This window comes from Hippoglossus stenolepis, chromosome 1 (assembly GCF_022539355.2).
Source record: "Hippoglossus stenolepis isolate QCI-W04-F060 chromosome 1, HSTE1.2, whole genome shotgun sequence".
NCBI classification, from domain to species: Eukaryota; Metazoa; Chordata; class Actinopteri; order Pleuronectiformes; family Pleuronectidae; genus Hippoglossus; species Hippoglossus stenolepis.
This window is the reverse complement of record NC_061483.1, coordinates 18,715,968-18,730,503: the sequence shown is the minus strand read 5'-3', so window position 1 is coordinate 18,730,503 and position 14,536 is coordinate 18,715,968. Positions and strand designations below refer to the sequence as shown.

At 40.8% G+C, this 14,536-nt stretch overlaps 1 protein-coding gene across 1 annotated transcript in view; it reads left to right on the top strand.

Annotated features, from left to right (window-relative positions):
* kif26ba (kinesin family member 26Ba) overlaps window positions 1-14,536 on the top strand; it is an 81,639-nt gene that overhangs the window by 31,148 nt on the left and 35,955 nt on the right. Inside the window, exons 4-5 of the mRNA XM_035171662.2 lie at window positions 3,760-3,941; window positions 10,653-10,857. Coding sequence (XP_035027553.1) covers window positions 3,760-3,941; window positions 10,653-10,857 — 387 coding nt within the window. The remainder of the gene's footprint in view (window positions 1-3,759; window positions 3,942-10,652; window positions 10,858-14,536) is intronic.

Here is a 14,536-nt window from a genome sequence, read left to right as displayed (position 1 = left end):
TAGTGGTGTATAATGTGCCCCCTGTGTGTGTGTGTGTGTGTGTGTGTGTGTGTGTGTGTGTGTGTGTGTGTGTGTGTGTGTGTGTGTGTGCATGCGTACACTACCAGTCTTTATCCTTTTGGGGCAGTGGGTGGTCAACTACATCCTCTCTCTCTCTCTCTCTCTCTCTCTCTCTCTCTCTCTCTCTCTCTCTCTCTCTCTCCATTTCCTCCTTCCTCCTACACTTCAATTCCTTTTGTGCTGTCTACGTTTAATTTCTGTTTTTGTTGTTGTCCTCTGAACTTTATTTTCCTTCCCACTCTATCGCTCCATTTCTGCAACTCCATCCAACGTTTTTTTTTGTCTCTCTTCCACTTATCTTCCCCACTTTTTTTCCCCCAAAAGGGCAGCTTCTCTCTCTTCCTCCCCTCTACTACTGCAGTAAGCATTTAGATTGTTTTACACACTGCATCTATTCCCCCTGGTAAAAGCAGGCGGGACCACACGCATACATGGACACAAAAACACACAGTTTCTCATTTCAGCCTCCTCATACAAACCTTTAGGCACAAATTCTGCATTGTTTGTCTATGGACTGTGGTTGCAAAAATATGTAATAGAATAATATAAACCTAAGAGAGACAAATGAGGAGGAGGATCCTGGGGAAATGGTGTTTGTGTTGTAATGAAGATGAATGAGGCGGCAGAAGTACGAGGGTTGTAGATAACTGCTGCATTGTAAAGAAAGAGGAAGAGTCTGAGTGACAGAATAAGTGTTTAAGTGCTGTTTTCCTTCCACTTTGTATTTCTGGGAAAATCTAATATCACATTAATCAAAGTCCCACAATGACAGGTACAATCTTCGGACCAGGTGTTCTCTGAAAACATGGTCAGACTATTTTAACACATTTCAAAGTATCATCCACAGTGTTCTTTGTAAAAAAATTGAGATCTAAAGTGTGATGACCGCTGAGCATTTCAAGGACTACATTACCCAGAATGCTGTTTAGGTAAATCTATTACCAGCAGGTAACTGCAGGAATGTTGATTTAAATAGGAATTATCATGCTGTCCTTACATTATCTATGTGCAGTATTTCTGATGCAGAGCTAATTTGGCAGTGCTCATACAGTACAGCTGGTTTAATGAGAAGCATGAGACACATTCATCACACCACTGTGCCAGATACAGAGAAGCACATAAAACACAATGTTATAAAGGTGAATATGATTATTGGATTTTTGTATCCACGTACACCGCGAAGGCCCTGTCAACATGAGATGGTTTGGTCGATGGAGGATTCCCTATTTGCATTAAGAGCTCTTCCTGGTCCCATCAATAGCTACTTTAAAGGGATTTTTCAGAGAAGAGTAGATAATGAGAATGAATTTTCATTTTTCACTTCATGTTTGAGTCCACAAAACACTTTTGGCAAAGTGGTGAGTAGATAATGAGTGAATTTTTTGGTGAACTATCCCTTTAAACTACTGCACCTACTGCAGCTCAGCCATCCACATAGCTAGCTTGTTAGCTTCATCAATGAATCCTGGGATTGATTGTCCTGACAAGGATCCACTGGTTGGCCCCTCCATTGCTCAGGAACGTAAGGACGCATTTGAAGCAGCCTTGGGAATGGGACAGCCTTGGTCTGCAAATGCAGCCTTAGAAGGATTAAGACACAGCTAACATAATTTTCCATTCATATTCCTGTTTACATGTTACAGAGCATAGTCTGATTATGACCTCAAGCATTTGGTAACTCCCCTACATGGAGTCACAATGTGATTAAGACAAACACATGTCCACATAATTTGACTGAGATTAGAATACTCCAGGTGTTTTAATTAGATTACTGCTAATTCTGAGTATGACCTTATTTGAGTTAAGGTTTACATGGCAGTGTCTTATCTGAATTATTGTTAATATAAGAAGGCTGAACCTTCACTGCCGGCCACATATTCTCTCACCACCCATACTCCAGCTCTCAGCTCACATTACAAACCTCTGTGGGCACATTTATTTCTACACTGTGCAAGTACTTTTCCCCCTCCCATTCACAAGGATAAATGAGGAACCAGCACAAATGCGCAGGTATTCCATGTAGCTCACTGAACCTTTATTCCATGTGTTCATGACTCCTTTAATAATGCAAGGGGAGCGAGCCAAGTCTGAGCATTTGAAACAGCTGTAGATGCACACAGGCATAGATAAACTATAGAGGCATCTCATTTACAACTGGTAATTCATCAAGGCAGTGGGCTGCATTCTCGGACCCCAGGAGCCCTCAGCAGTAAATATATACGTGCAGGGAAAGTGATTTACACACATACACACAGGTGCAGAGAAGTGCAGACACATGCATGCACCCGCAGTAGACATACATGCTCGCAGGTTAATTCTCACACAAGCTCTAGTTCCTTTATCGGAGAGTGTGGGTATGATTTAGGTTGGCCGGCTGTCTGGCCACTGGCAGCACATAAAGAACTATAATCAATAATCCATATTTATTTCATGACTGGGTTGGCTACACACATGTATGCAAACACACAAACATGAACACACATGCCTGTGTATGTCGTGTTACAAACGAATGCCTTACACTCATCCAAAGCAGGTAAATTGCCATATAATTTCTTCTTTGTGTGTGAGTGCATGTCTCAACCATCCTCTGAATGTGCTCCAGCTCAGACCGACACAGGCCCAGATACGTTGGTCACTCTCTCTGTTCTCTAGATACATAGACAACATGGCCCAGTGGTCGAGGCACAGACCATGTAATTGCCACACTCAGCTCCAGTCAAGGGACTTTGCTACAAGCCATACCCATCTTTCTTTCTCCATATTTTCTGTCTACAATATATCTACACTATCACCTGAGTAATAGTGGCAAATATGCCAAAAACATACTGTAAACCTGATGCTACAGTAACTGACACACAGGGCAGGAAATTGCATCTCTTCCGAGTTCGAAGGTCTCTCTGTTTGTCCTCACTGTCCTTCTCTCCTGCATCTGATAAAGCACAAATGCAGAGATGATCCAATAATAAAGGACAAACAAAGGTAAATAGTTTAAGATGGCAGAGCGAAGAGACAGAGGGAAAACAGGAGAATCAATAGCTTGAAGAAAAGTAGTGAAGGGAATAGAAAAGAAAAGAATTAAGGGTGACAGAGAAGGAGAAAGCTCTAGGTTAAAAGGGAGAAGTAGAGGCTGGAGTGTGTGTGTGTGTGTGTGTGTGTGTGTGTGTGTGTGTGTGTGTGTGTGTGTGTGTGTGTGTGTGTGTGTGTGTGTGTGTGTGTGTGTGTGTGTGTGTGTGTGTGTGTGTGTGTGTGTGTGTTTGTGTGCGTATCTTGGACTCAGTCATTCGTGCTGCTGGTTCACTGTGATCACTGGAATCCTTACTTTCAGTCTACCAAGGAACACACAAACACATTTTCTTTATCCATCCATCCATCCACCCTTACTTCCTTCTTCCTTCCTTCTTTCTTTTATGGATTTTATATCTTCACAACAACAGATTGCTGATGATGATGCAGACTCAACTTAATTATTCCTTATTCACTCTGCTTGTGGATCCTTGTGGGAACAACTAAACCCACCCACAGAGAACGTGTCACTTAAATGTCATCCACCCTAGCTGCATATCTGATCTGTGAGCACTATACAATTTAACAGTGAATTTATTTCTAATCTATTCTCTTAACTCGTTTTGTTTTTGTCAGTGATATTAAAAGGTATCTCTCTCTCTCTCCCTCTCCCCCTCCCCCTCTCTCTCTCGTCAGATCTCCCAGATGATCGCTGAGGCCTCCAGAGAAGGACTGTCTGAAGCTGCCCTGAACCGCCACAACACACACTCTCCTTCACACACCAGTTCACCATCACACACTAACTCTCCCTCTCACACTCAGACTGTCACCACCACAGCACCGACCGCCACCTCTGCTGCTGCCTCTTTCTTTGCCAGGTAAGATTCTTTCACACCAAAGTGCCACTGACAGAAGAAGGTGACACATGTGGAGCACTGTCCTCAGTAGGTGCATGTCAGTGCATGTCCGGTTCAATCTGATCTGTCCACACAGATGCATGCAGGGTTTGATATTATGGGCAGGAGAGGATGATAACTGATATTTGGCCTCCACATAATCTGCTTGATCAGGCGCAAAATTGATGGATTAGAGTCTGATCAATATAGATTTTTGGGGCCTGATATTGATGCCGACCGGGAGGAAAAACTTCCAATACCAATATATTGGCAGATAAATTATATATTTTATAAATATAAAAAAAAAAACATTGGCAGTGATTCCTAAGATGCCATTATCAAACCCTTATGACAAAGAAATGTTATTGATGTTTAATATTTTAGAGTTTAACCATAAACTTTATTATAAATAGCTAAATAAAAGAAAACATGGAAACAACAATATATAGTACTTGAATAAGGAAAATAAACTTTTTTTTTCTTTACGAAGAAGGTACCATAAATGTCTTTTCTGCATTAATTACTCTTTAAGATAAAAGTTTTAATATTACGGCATATTGGCACACATAAACACCAATACCAATGTATCTGTGAAAGGCTGCTTTTTAGTGGCCAACCGATAAATCTATCAGGCTTTTTCTGGATTTTATCTCCAGATTTGTGTGTCAGCTGCACAAAGCTAGGTGGTATCTGCATTTTCTTGAAGAGAGCCACAGGAAGCAACTGAATCTTAGCAAACTAAAATTCTCAGTGGTATTGTATTTTTCTCAATGACTATGATTTAGAAGCATGGAGACTAAGACAATTTGTATTACATAGAATGTTGCAAGATCAGACATAGTTCATTCTGGGTTGAAATGTCCAGACATCACCACATGTTATGCTAATGCCTCTCAAGTTGACTATTTAAGCCAAAAAAAGAAAGAAAGAGCGAATTAACAAAAAACAGGATGAAGTAAGATGAAGGTGTTGACAAATTTAAGACCATCATATATTGTACGATAAGTGTACTTTGTTATCTTTTGGTGTGTTTGTGTATAATCAACTGTCCAGTCAGCAGTCATCAATGGGCTGTGTATTTAAATCTAGTGAAATGCATAGCGACACAACAGGAATGAGACATGGCTAATATGGTTAAATAATTGATGAATAAACATGGGAAGCTCAAAATGAATGTATAAATTATTCATGGCTAACACAAGACTGTGAGTTTGTCACGGTGTCTGAAGTAGTGCTCAGACGTCAAATCTAATGAGCTGCTTTAAATCACGTTTCAAATGATACCACCACCTTTCCTTCAAACGTTCACTACACACCCCTCTCCTCTCCTCCTCTCCTCCTTTCCTCTCTCCTCTCCTCTCTCCTCTCCTTTCACGACCAAGCTGACTCGTAAATTGTATGGGACCACTTACAAATCATGTGCACGCAGTCTGTCTCTGTAGCTTTACCTCTATGACCCCCTGAACTGTCAGGTAACAAGGCCATTTTACACAAACACACACACACACGCACACATCTGGTTGACATTCCAAACGTACAACCAGCTGTCTTTCTTCGATTTATGAGCGTTCACCTTCTGACTGAAAGAGCGGGCTTTGTTTAAAGGTGCAGGTGTCAGTGAGTGGACATGTGTGTGTCGATGTGTGTATCTGGCAGTCAGTCTTTCTCCTCCTGTTTTAAGCTGTGTTATTACTGTAGATCTTCAGTCCCGTGCTGTGTAATTTCCTTTTAAAATCAGAGTGACAGAGTGTCACAGTGTTTGTTTTGTTTTGAGCTCATTATCTCAATTCACACACACACAGTTTGCCTGCATTTTCCTGTCACTTGTGTGTAAGTATGTGGTAGGATTTCAGTTTAATTGGCAACCCCCCCCCCCAAAAAAAAACAACAAAAAAACAACTATGTAGCCTATACTGTGTCACCTTTTGACTCAGGTGTGTATGAATGTGAATTTGTGTTTATGGTCGAAGGATGCAGCCATGCAGGGATGCTAAATCCCATGGTTGTCTTGGTCTTTACTCACAGACGTGGACTGCATACAGACACTCTTATTACCCACACACCGCACACGCACACACACACACACACACACACACACACACACACACACACACACACACACACACACACACACACACAGATCCTCTTGCTCACTGTTTGCACACATCTCCTCTCACCCGATATCTTTTGTCCTCCTCATCCTCCTGTTTCTATCTCTTCTCTCACCTCCACATCTTTCCTCTGCTTTCCTCTAATTGCCACCTCTACCACTCGTTTGTTCTCTACTTTCCCTCACTCCTTTCTTTCTTTGCGTGGTGCTTTTTATCGGTCTTCAATTCTCTCCTCTAAAAAACTGTTCTGTTTCCACACTGACCTTTACTTTACCCCTGCTAATGTGCATGTGAGTAATATCTTTCATTAGTACCAATCTGTCTATGAATATGTCCCACTCACACAGCAATGCTCAGTCTCCACAGTGCTGCAGTGGCCCTCGGGGGATGCTGGGATTGAGGATAGAGACATGCTGTACTTTCCTAGGTGTGTGTGTGTGTGTACGATTTTTCCCACTGGGGGAAGGGGGTTTCTATCAGTGCAGGAATTTTTTGCTGCATGCTCAGAGGATTGGGCCTTTAGGGATTGGCTGTGTGTGTGTGTGTGTGTGTGTGTGTGTGTGTGTGTGTGTGTGTGTGTGTGTGTGTGTCTGGTTGCAGGTAGCAGAGTAAATGAATAGGTCCCAAGTGAACTGGTGAATTGGGAAGGCGTTGTTGTTTTGGATGGAGATTGGCTGCTCGATAGGGGGATGCTGTCACTTTCTCTGCCTCTGCTCAGCACTTACTGCTTTTCCACTCTTTCCTTTAAAAATAAATATTCCATCACTTGATAATTGGCCCCCAATTAGCCACAACTAATACTGGTTGATTGATTATTTAAATCTGTGGTCAGTGGTGAATACATCAGCATAACAAGGGCCTGACCACACCATTACTGCACTTGTTGCTGTTAATGTCGCTAATGTGTAATTTAACAGTAACTAAAAGCAGTCATCTTTTATTTCGAAAGAGAATAAGAATACCATTTGCTCTTCAAGTGGCGGCAATAAAGAATTCAGTTATTATATCCATTCAATATTTATTATGTAACATTAAAATGTCTAAAACAACTAGACGAGATGTTATATATTTTGTAGACTTGTCTACTTGCATTATACAAAATGTTTCCAACAATGTTCAAACCCAGAGAATTCCCCAATTTTATTTAAGGTAATGGGACCTTTCATTTTACTCGCCTTTAAATTGCGTCATATCCGCTTTACAGGTCTCTGCTATAAAGTCTGGGTCAAACAACGTATGCATGGCAAAGGAAAAACACACAGCTAGCCAGTTAGCCAGTCAGCTGTTATGTCTTCCACTATTTGCATTGGTCACGATTATTCATTGTCGTCTGCTGCGTAACGTGAATTAAACTTGATCACATTACCTCATCTGTGAACATGATTTGCTCCTGAGTCGTGTCAGGTAGATTTCCATCTACACCAACGCTGCTTCTCAACAACACTAGATCTTTTGTTTTTTGGCGGGATTGAGAGACCTCTAGTGGCAAAAATTATATATTTTAAGTTTAACTCATTAACACACTTATCGTGACCAGCTCGGATATCTACAGTAGCACACACATGTGGTACAGGACACACATGCGCCTGAAGATTCATGTGGACATTGTAACTCCATGTTAAACAAACGATGCAATAATATTTTATTGCTCAGGCTCACTTTTACAATACAGCATATCTGGTGGTGTTGTAATAGGAAGTGGAAAGTGTGTAAATTGGAGGGGATGTGTACATGTCAGTGAATAGATAGTGTCTGTCCATGCCAGTCTTAATGACCACACACACATACACACACACCATCGCTCTCTGTGGGTCCTTATATCTCTCCCCACTTGACGGCCTATTAAATAGGAAGTCATTTTCTACAGAGAAAACAACACAGTCCACGGACACCAGTAATAAATCAGCTTTGTATGTTTGTGTGTCTGTGAGAGTGTGGGTCTGATTCAAGGGAGTCCTTGTATGTATATGTATATGTATATCAAGTGTAGGAGTTTGTAGCGGGAGCAAGAAGAAAACAAAGCAGCAGCGTATTACTGGCTGGACCATTTGTGACCCGCACTGCTTTTTAACAAGAGAGTGACGCATGAAGGGACAGAGGGGCAGAGAGGCAAGGATGGATGACGGGATCAATATATGTAAGGAAGGCTGAATGGATGGTGGGATGGATGGCTGGATATATGGAGGGCAGGGAGGAAGAAGAAGCCAAAGGGAGACAGCAAAGGATGAAAATAATGAGATAGTGGGAAAGAATAAGGGATGAAGTAGAGTGAGAGGGATTTAAGAGTGGAGCCATGAGTGGAGGTATAATGGATGAGGAGGGGGGTAAATAAAAGCACAAGGGGGTAACAGAGGAAGTACTGGTGGATAGAGGGATGGAGTAGATGGATGGATAACAAGTGCCCTTCACTCCAGTGCTTGATTGGAATAGATCCACTTGGCCAAATCCCAGGCCACTTGTCATTAAACACTACCAATTAGCCTGTGTGTGTGTGTGTGTATGTGTGTGTCTACCATGCTTGAATTGTGCCATAGATTAAACCGGTCAGGGTGGGAGAACATAATGTGAAGACAAATATTTGGTTAAAATTGGGGTGGCCGATGGATTTGAAGGATTTGACAACAACTACAAAAAATGGGACACAGGTTTTGCACAGTGAGCAGTCATAAATGACCAGAAGAAAAGAAAATACATTGCTGCCAGCAGAAGTAAGTGTTCATGCTACATGTAGGGATCTCCAGCAGTAGAAGAAACCGTGCATGAATCTGTAGCAGCTGCAGCAGCCATGTTGTTCCCATTGTTAGCTAGAAATTAATTCAGACACATCCCTCACTGAATCCTCAGTAACACCATTAATATTTTTAAGATGCAGTAAATTCATGCACCTGACAAATAGCAGTGTCTTTCATAATCTGCAACACATGTGGTTTTTAGCATTCAAATGATATAATAAGAAACCTGTAATTGCTTTTGATCGCATTTGCTGCATTAAATGCGTAAGCTCAGCTCGCACAGGGTGGAAAACCACTTAGTGGTCGTCTCGTGGAGCTTTGTTTCATACAGTGTGTGCACTCACGCTCACACTGATGGTCACAAACACACACCTACACACACAGATTCACACACAAATCTCCTGGGAGAGCTAGTCAAATGGTGAAACGCTTCGTCGTTCTATGGGTCACTGGATCCACATCTCTCTTCCCCCCACCTCCCTCCTCTTCTATTTATCTCTCTCTCTCCCTCTACCGCTCTCTCCCTTTCTCTCTCCGACCCCCCTCCTCGCTCTCATTTCTGTAACCTGCTGCAGTTAATTGAAAGCCAATGGTGTGAGAATATGGCTCTTTGACAGAGAGTGTGTCAGGGCACAAGGTCCTCTCTCTCTCTTTTTATAATCTTAGAAATATATGTGAGGATAGATTAAAGCAGAACAGAGCAGGAATCCCTGCCAGGGCTGTTTTTGAAAGGTTTTATTTCATTGCTTGTTAACGAAGCTGCTTTTGGATTTTCTAAAATCTGGAATTCTGCCTGTTTGAATTGTGGCCTCTTCAATTGCAGATAAGGAAATACATTAACACATACAGTGAAATATTGCAGAAAATCGCTTCGGTGAATTATTGCCAGAATATTAAGTCGCTCTACCTCAAGAAATATAATTTTTACAAAAACCCTGGAGGCCACAAAAGTCATCAAGTACAACAAAAGCAATCACATTATACACAAGCCAACATTCACCAGTGGGCAAACTAGTACATTTGACCATGACATTTTTTTAAAAGACGCAGAAGACAGAGACAGAGAAAATTGTAATAACTGTCTCTTTACTATAAAATACTTAATATTGGTTAAACCAGAAATTCAGTCTTGAATATATCTGATATTTCTGCTTTGTGAGAAAGAAAGAGAGTAAGAAATGGAGGATTTAAATTAGACGTGATTTACTTTTGTGCTGAGAGAAGCAGCGAGAAAGAACCTGCTGTGTTGATGTTAGAAACGAGTGAGCGAGGAGAACAGAAAGACAAAGAAATGAGACGTAGAAGTTAGAGTAAAAAGCAGAGGAGGAATAAGGAGAATTTAAGAGCAGAGTAGATGGAGTATATATGCATATGCACACACACACACACACACACACACACACACACACACACACACACACACACACACACACACACACACACTAAATTATATATATATAATTTTTGTGCCTACTTTTGAGCTAAATGCCACAAGGGAATTGAGCAGCAAGAAAGCAAATGAGCCACTCCCTTTCCAGATGTTGGTACATATGTAAACAGCAGCGTGTGTGTCCGTGTCTGCGTGTCTTTGTGTGTGTGTGTTGAAGGGCATATAATCTAGTCCTATTCTGCAATTAGCATATTACCATGGTTGTTGTGCGGTAAACTATGAGGATGTAATTATAGACCCATGTGGTTATGCACATGTGCCACCCTCCTTCCTGTCCCTCCTCCTCCGCATATCTCTCCACTGAAATCATTCATTGTTGATGTTGTTTATTTTCAAAGTATGATTTTAATGTTTTCATCAAACTGACTCTCTCCTCTTTCTCTCTGCTTTTCTTCTTCAGAGCTGCACAAAAGTTAAACTTAGCATCCAAGAAGAAGAAGCAGAAGACAGCTGCAGTCACTCCCCCAGTGACATCATCATCATCCTGCGACCCACCTCTGTTTCCCACCAATTTCAGCTCCGCCCTGGTGGTGGCCCCTCCCCCAGCTCCACCCTGCCTCCTCCGTGCAGCCAATAAGATAAAAGATACCCCTGGGCTTGGAAAGGTAATGGGAAAAAATACTTTAACTTTAAGTCGCTAAACTACCTTTTGATATTCTAATATGCTTTATTTGCTATTAAAATCCATTTGAATGTTATATGTTTAAAATTACACAGCAGACTGATAGCTACAGGTTAGTCAGACACATAACTTACACATAAATATCACTTTCTTTGTGAGGTGTGCAGCGAACAATTCATCTCAGACTTTAAAGTTTTTCTTTTAGATTATGTAGATTTAAACTCTGAGGGTTAAGCTGGGGATGCACCAATCTGAAACTGACACTGGTCCTATACTGACTCATTTTGCTGGACAGGATATTAGTGACAGAAGGGCCAATCAATTTAGACTATTTGTGTACTGCGTCATGCGTAGAGGCCTATATACATTTTTGAAGGAGTTCTAACATAGTATGTAGGTGGCTGTGTTATTTTATAGGGACATTTTTAGTCCTGTCCAATTTATTGCTGAAATGAAAGGGCTTATACTTGAATTGTAATTCCTGTTAATTTTGAAGGTTTTATCACTAAAGGACTATTGCACAATTAGTTGTTATTTTAATAACCAGTGCAATGCCTGTTTTACACATGACTGTTTGGAATGAGCTGTTTCCTTGGTCTATGGTGACGCTGGTTGCAGTTTTATTTTTGAAACTAAAGGGACCTGCAGTAATTTAGTTGTGGTTAATAAAGACCAACTGCAGAACCCTGAAGCTGCACACAGAGCTGTTCACCTGTTAATTCAAAGTTCAGTGTAGCAGAACCCGGACTGCAGAAGCAGCTGTCGTCATGAACACACCCAATGTCACGATCAACAATGTCACTTATGCTGATCACCTGTTTCTTCAAAATTTATTAAAATTGAATGTCTCACCCCAAGTTCCACACTGCACTTCCCTTGACCCTTAAAAATGTACTTGCCAAGTGTAAAGTTGGGTTGGTCAATATCCAAAGGATGTGGTGTCAGGACTGAAAGAGTCAGGTCAGTGTCTTACAGACAGAACAGTGTCTTAGCACATGATCGAAATAAAGTCAAGTGTTTTATCACTTGAATAAATATCAAGTCCATTTATATTTAATTTGTTCAACTGATGCTAATGTTATTGTATTGTATTAGGGGACTAATTACTGAGATACTTCCATGTTGCCTAATTTTGACTATTTTGACAGAGTGTGTGTGATATACAAGTATTGATTTGAATGTTCAGGTTTTAGTGGCAGCTTTAATGAGATTTGGTTTTAAGTTAAGTTCTACTGCATTTTACAAAGTACTGGAATGAGCTCAAAATATTGAGCTGTAGTATTTTATCATGACCTTGGGCAGTTTGTCTGTGTGTGTCTACTGGAATGTGTGTGTGTGTGTGTGTGTGTGTGTGTGTGTGTGTGTGTGTGTGTGTGTGTGTGTGTGTGTGTGTGTGTGTGTGTGTGTGTCACCCCTGCTGTACCATAGTGAAATGTAGCCTAATGGTTACCACGGTAACACATCTCAGGCTGACAAAAGTCATCTGTCACCGTTGCTACTGGTTGATGAAACATGTGTGCATTGTGGATGGGGGCGAGTCATGCTGCTCAAGTGTGTGCAATATTGATCGTCCATGTAATGAGTTTTTAGTGCCCCCTCCTCCACAGTTTGAGCGTGAGGCCTACTGACAGTGTGTGTGTGTGTGTGTGTGTGTGTGTGTGTGTGTGTGTGTGTGTGTGTGTGTGTGTGTGTGTGTGTGTGTGTGTTCACAAAATAGTGTTTTGTTACAAAATAAATGAGAATGGATAACAAAATCAAAACAGCAGGGTCCTTCAGTGGAGGCTTCACAGGGACCCCACACATCCTGTTGTGCTTTCATGTGCATGTCCACATAGGTGTGAGTATTAAATTATAAGAGTGCATCACAGTAGCTTATTGTGTCTCTGAGCTCCTGTCTGTGTCTGTGAGTGTATGGGCAGTATGTTAGGATTTCTCTCCATGTAGCCTAATGCTTTTTTTTTAATTGGGTCTTTATTGGACAGTGGATAGTGAACAGACAGTAACAAGGGGGAGAGAGGGACAGAGGCTGGAAACAAACCAAGAACGTTGTGGTTATGTGGCTCTAACCATTTGGCCACTGGGTCACACCGTTAAGTGTGTGTGACAGTTTGTGTGTGTTGTGTGACATTAACATTAAATGCCAGATGAGAGGACAAATCCAACGACTCATGTCAATTAAAATAAATTTGTAATGAGATGTAGTAAAATCTTCCTTAATTAAAGTTATCCAGAATAACATTAGCAAACATCCAGTCAGAAAAACATTGAGAAAACAATCTGCGTCATATAATAATATAACAAAATCAATCTGCAGCCACCAGTTTTTGAGTTATTCACTTTATCTAAATTCCAAAAACTCCCCGTGTTTTGATCTGGTTCCTGATCCTTATCCCACATTTTCACTGTCCACTACTAACGATATAATGGTATAAAAAAATGTGTTGTTTTTAAATGTTAATATAAAATAAACTGTTAAAACCACATACATGAAGCATTCATGGACAGAATTATGACAAAACATAGAAATCTGTATTTAAACTAAATGTACCATGTGAGTAAAATGATGCTTTCTCATCAGCAGCATTTATATATTTGAAATCTTGAAATCTCCGGGACATATTTAGTTTAGGTGTTTAATATATTAATTGTGTTTTTGTGCAACTGATTATTTTATGTCTTGTATTTTTTCCCCGTCTTCTCTTTGTTTCTCCTTTGAGTCTCTGTCTCCGTTTCTCTCCATATGGAGGTGACAGATGTCTCCTCAGTTGTCAGGGAGACAGATTCACACTCACATATTTACAAGGGCTCACAGACACAACAGCCAAATAATATTACTTATATTACACACGCCAACACTAAAAAAAAGACACACACACACACATACAGAATATGTTAGGAACCACATTCACAAAAAAAAACCTGTCCTCACACAGTGCCTCTGTGGTCTCATTGTTTCATTCCTGGCTTCTGTTTAATCCCAATATGAGCCTCTGTGATCTTGTCTGGCCCGCCCTGCTGCGTACAAATGTCTGCTACTACTGCTGTTTAATTACATCTATCAGACACCGTCCTCCTCACAGTCATGTGGACTTCTCACAGCCGCCATTCTGGTGTCATCTGTGTTACTGGGGATCTTTGATCACAGTGTTCCGTCATTTCAATTGCAAATCAACTTTAACTTCCTGTCGTCCTGCTGGTAGACTGCTCACCTTCAATCAACTTTGACAAACCAAGAAAAGCAAGTCAGTCTTTATAAAAATTAAGTTATTTCTCTTTATTTGATTGTTCAAGGATTGTGAACTTTTAGGAAATGCGTTAGATGAGAATGTCAGTACCACTCTCATACCTTCTCATACCTTAATTAAGCATAGATTTTACATAAAGATGGATTACTATCTAAAGGCAAAATATTCCACATACAAACGCTGCCATCTTGCACATTTGGAGCCAGAGTCTGTGCTGTAGCACCCTTTCTTACAGACATTTTGTGTCTACTAAGTGGAATTTGGGATATTTGCTAAGCTAAGTTGTTGTCTGCAAATTCTCAAATTCCTGATTTTTTTATTCTGCAGTCATTGCTGTGGTTTCAAATGAAACATGTACTAAAAGAAGCAGGAGAAATACTACCAAGGCAGAGAGATATTTTGGTATTTGGACCCCAG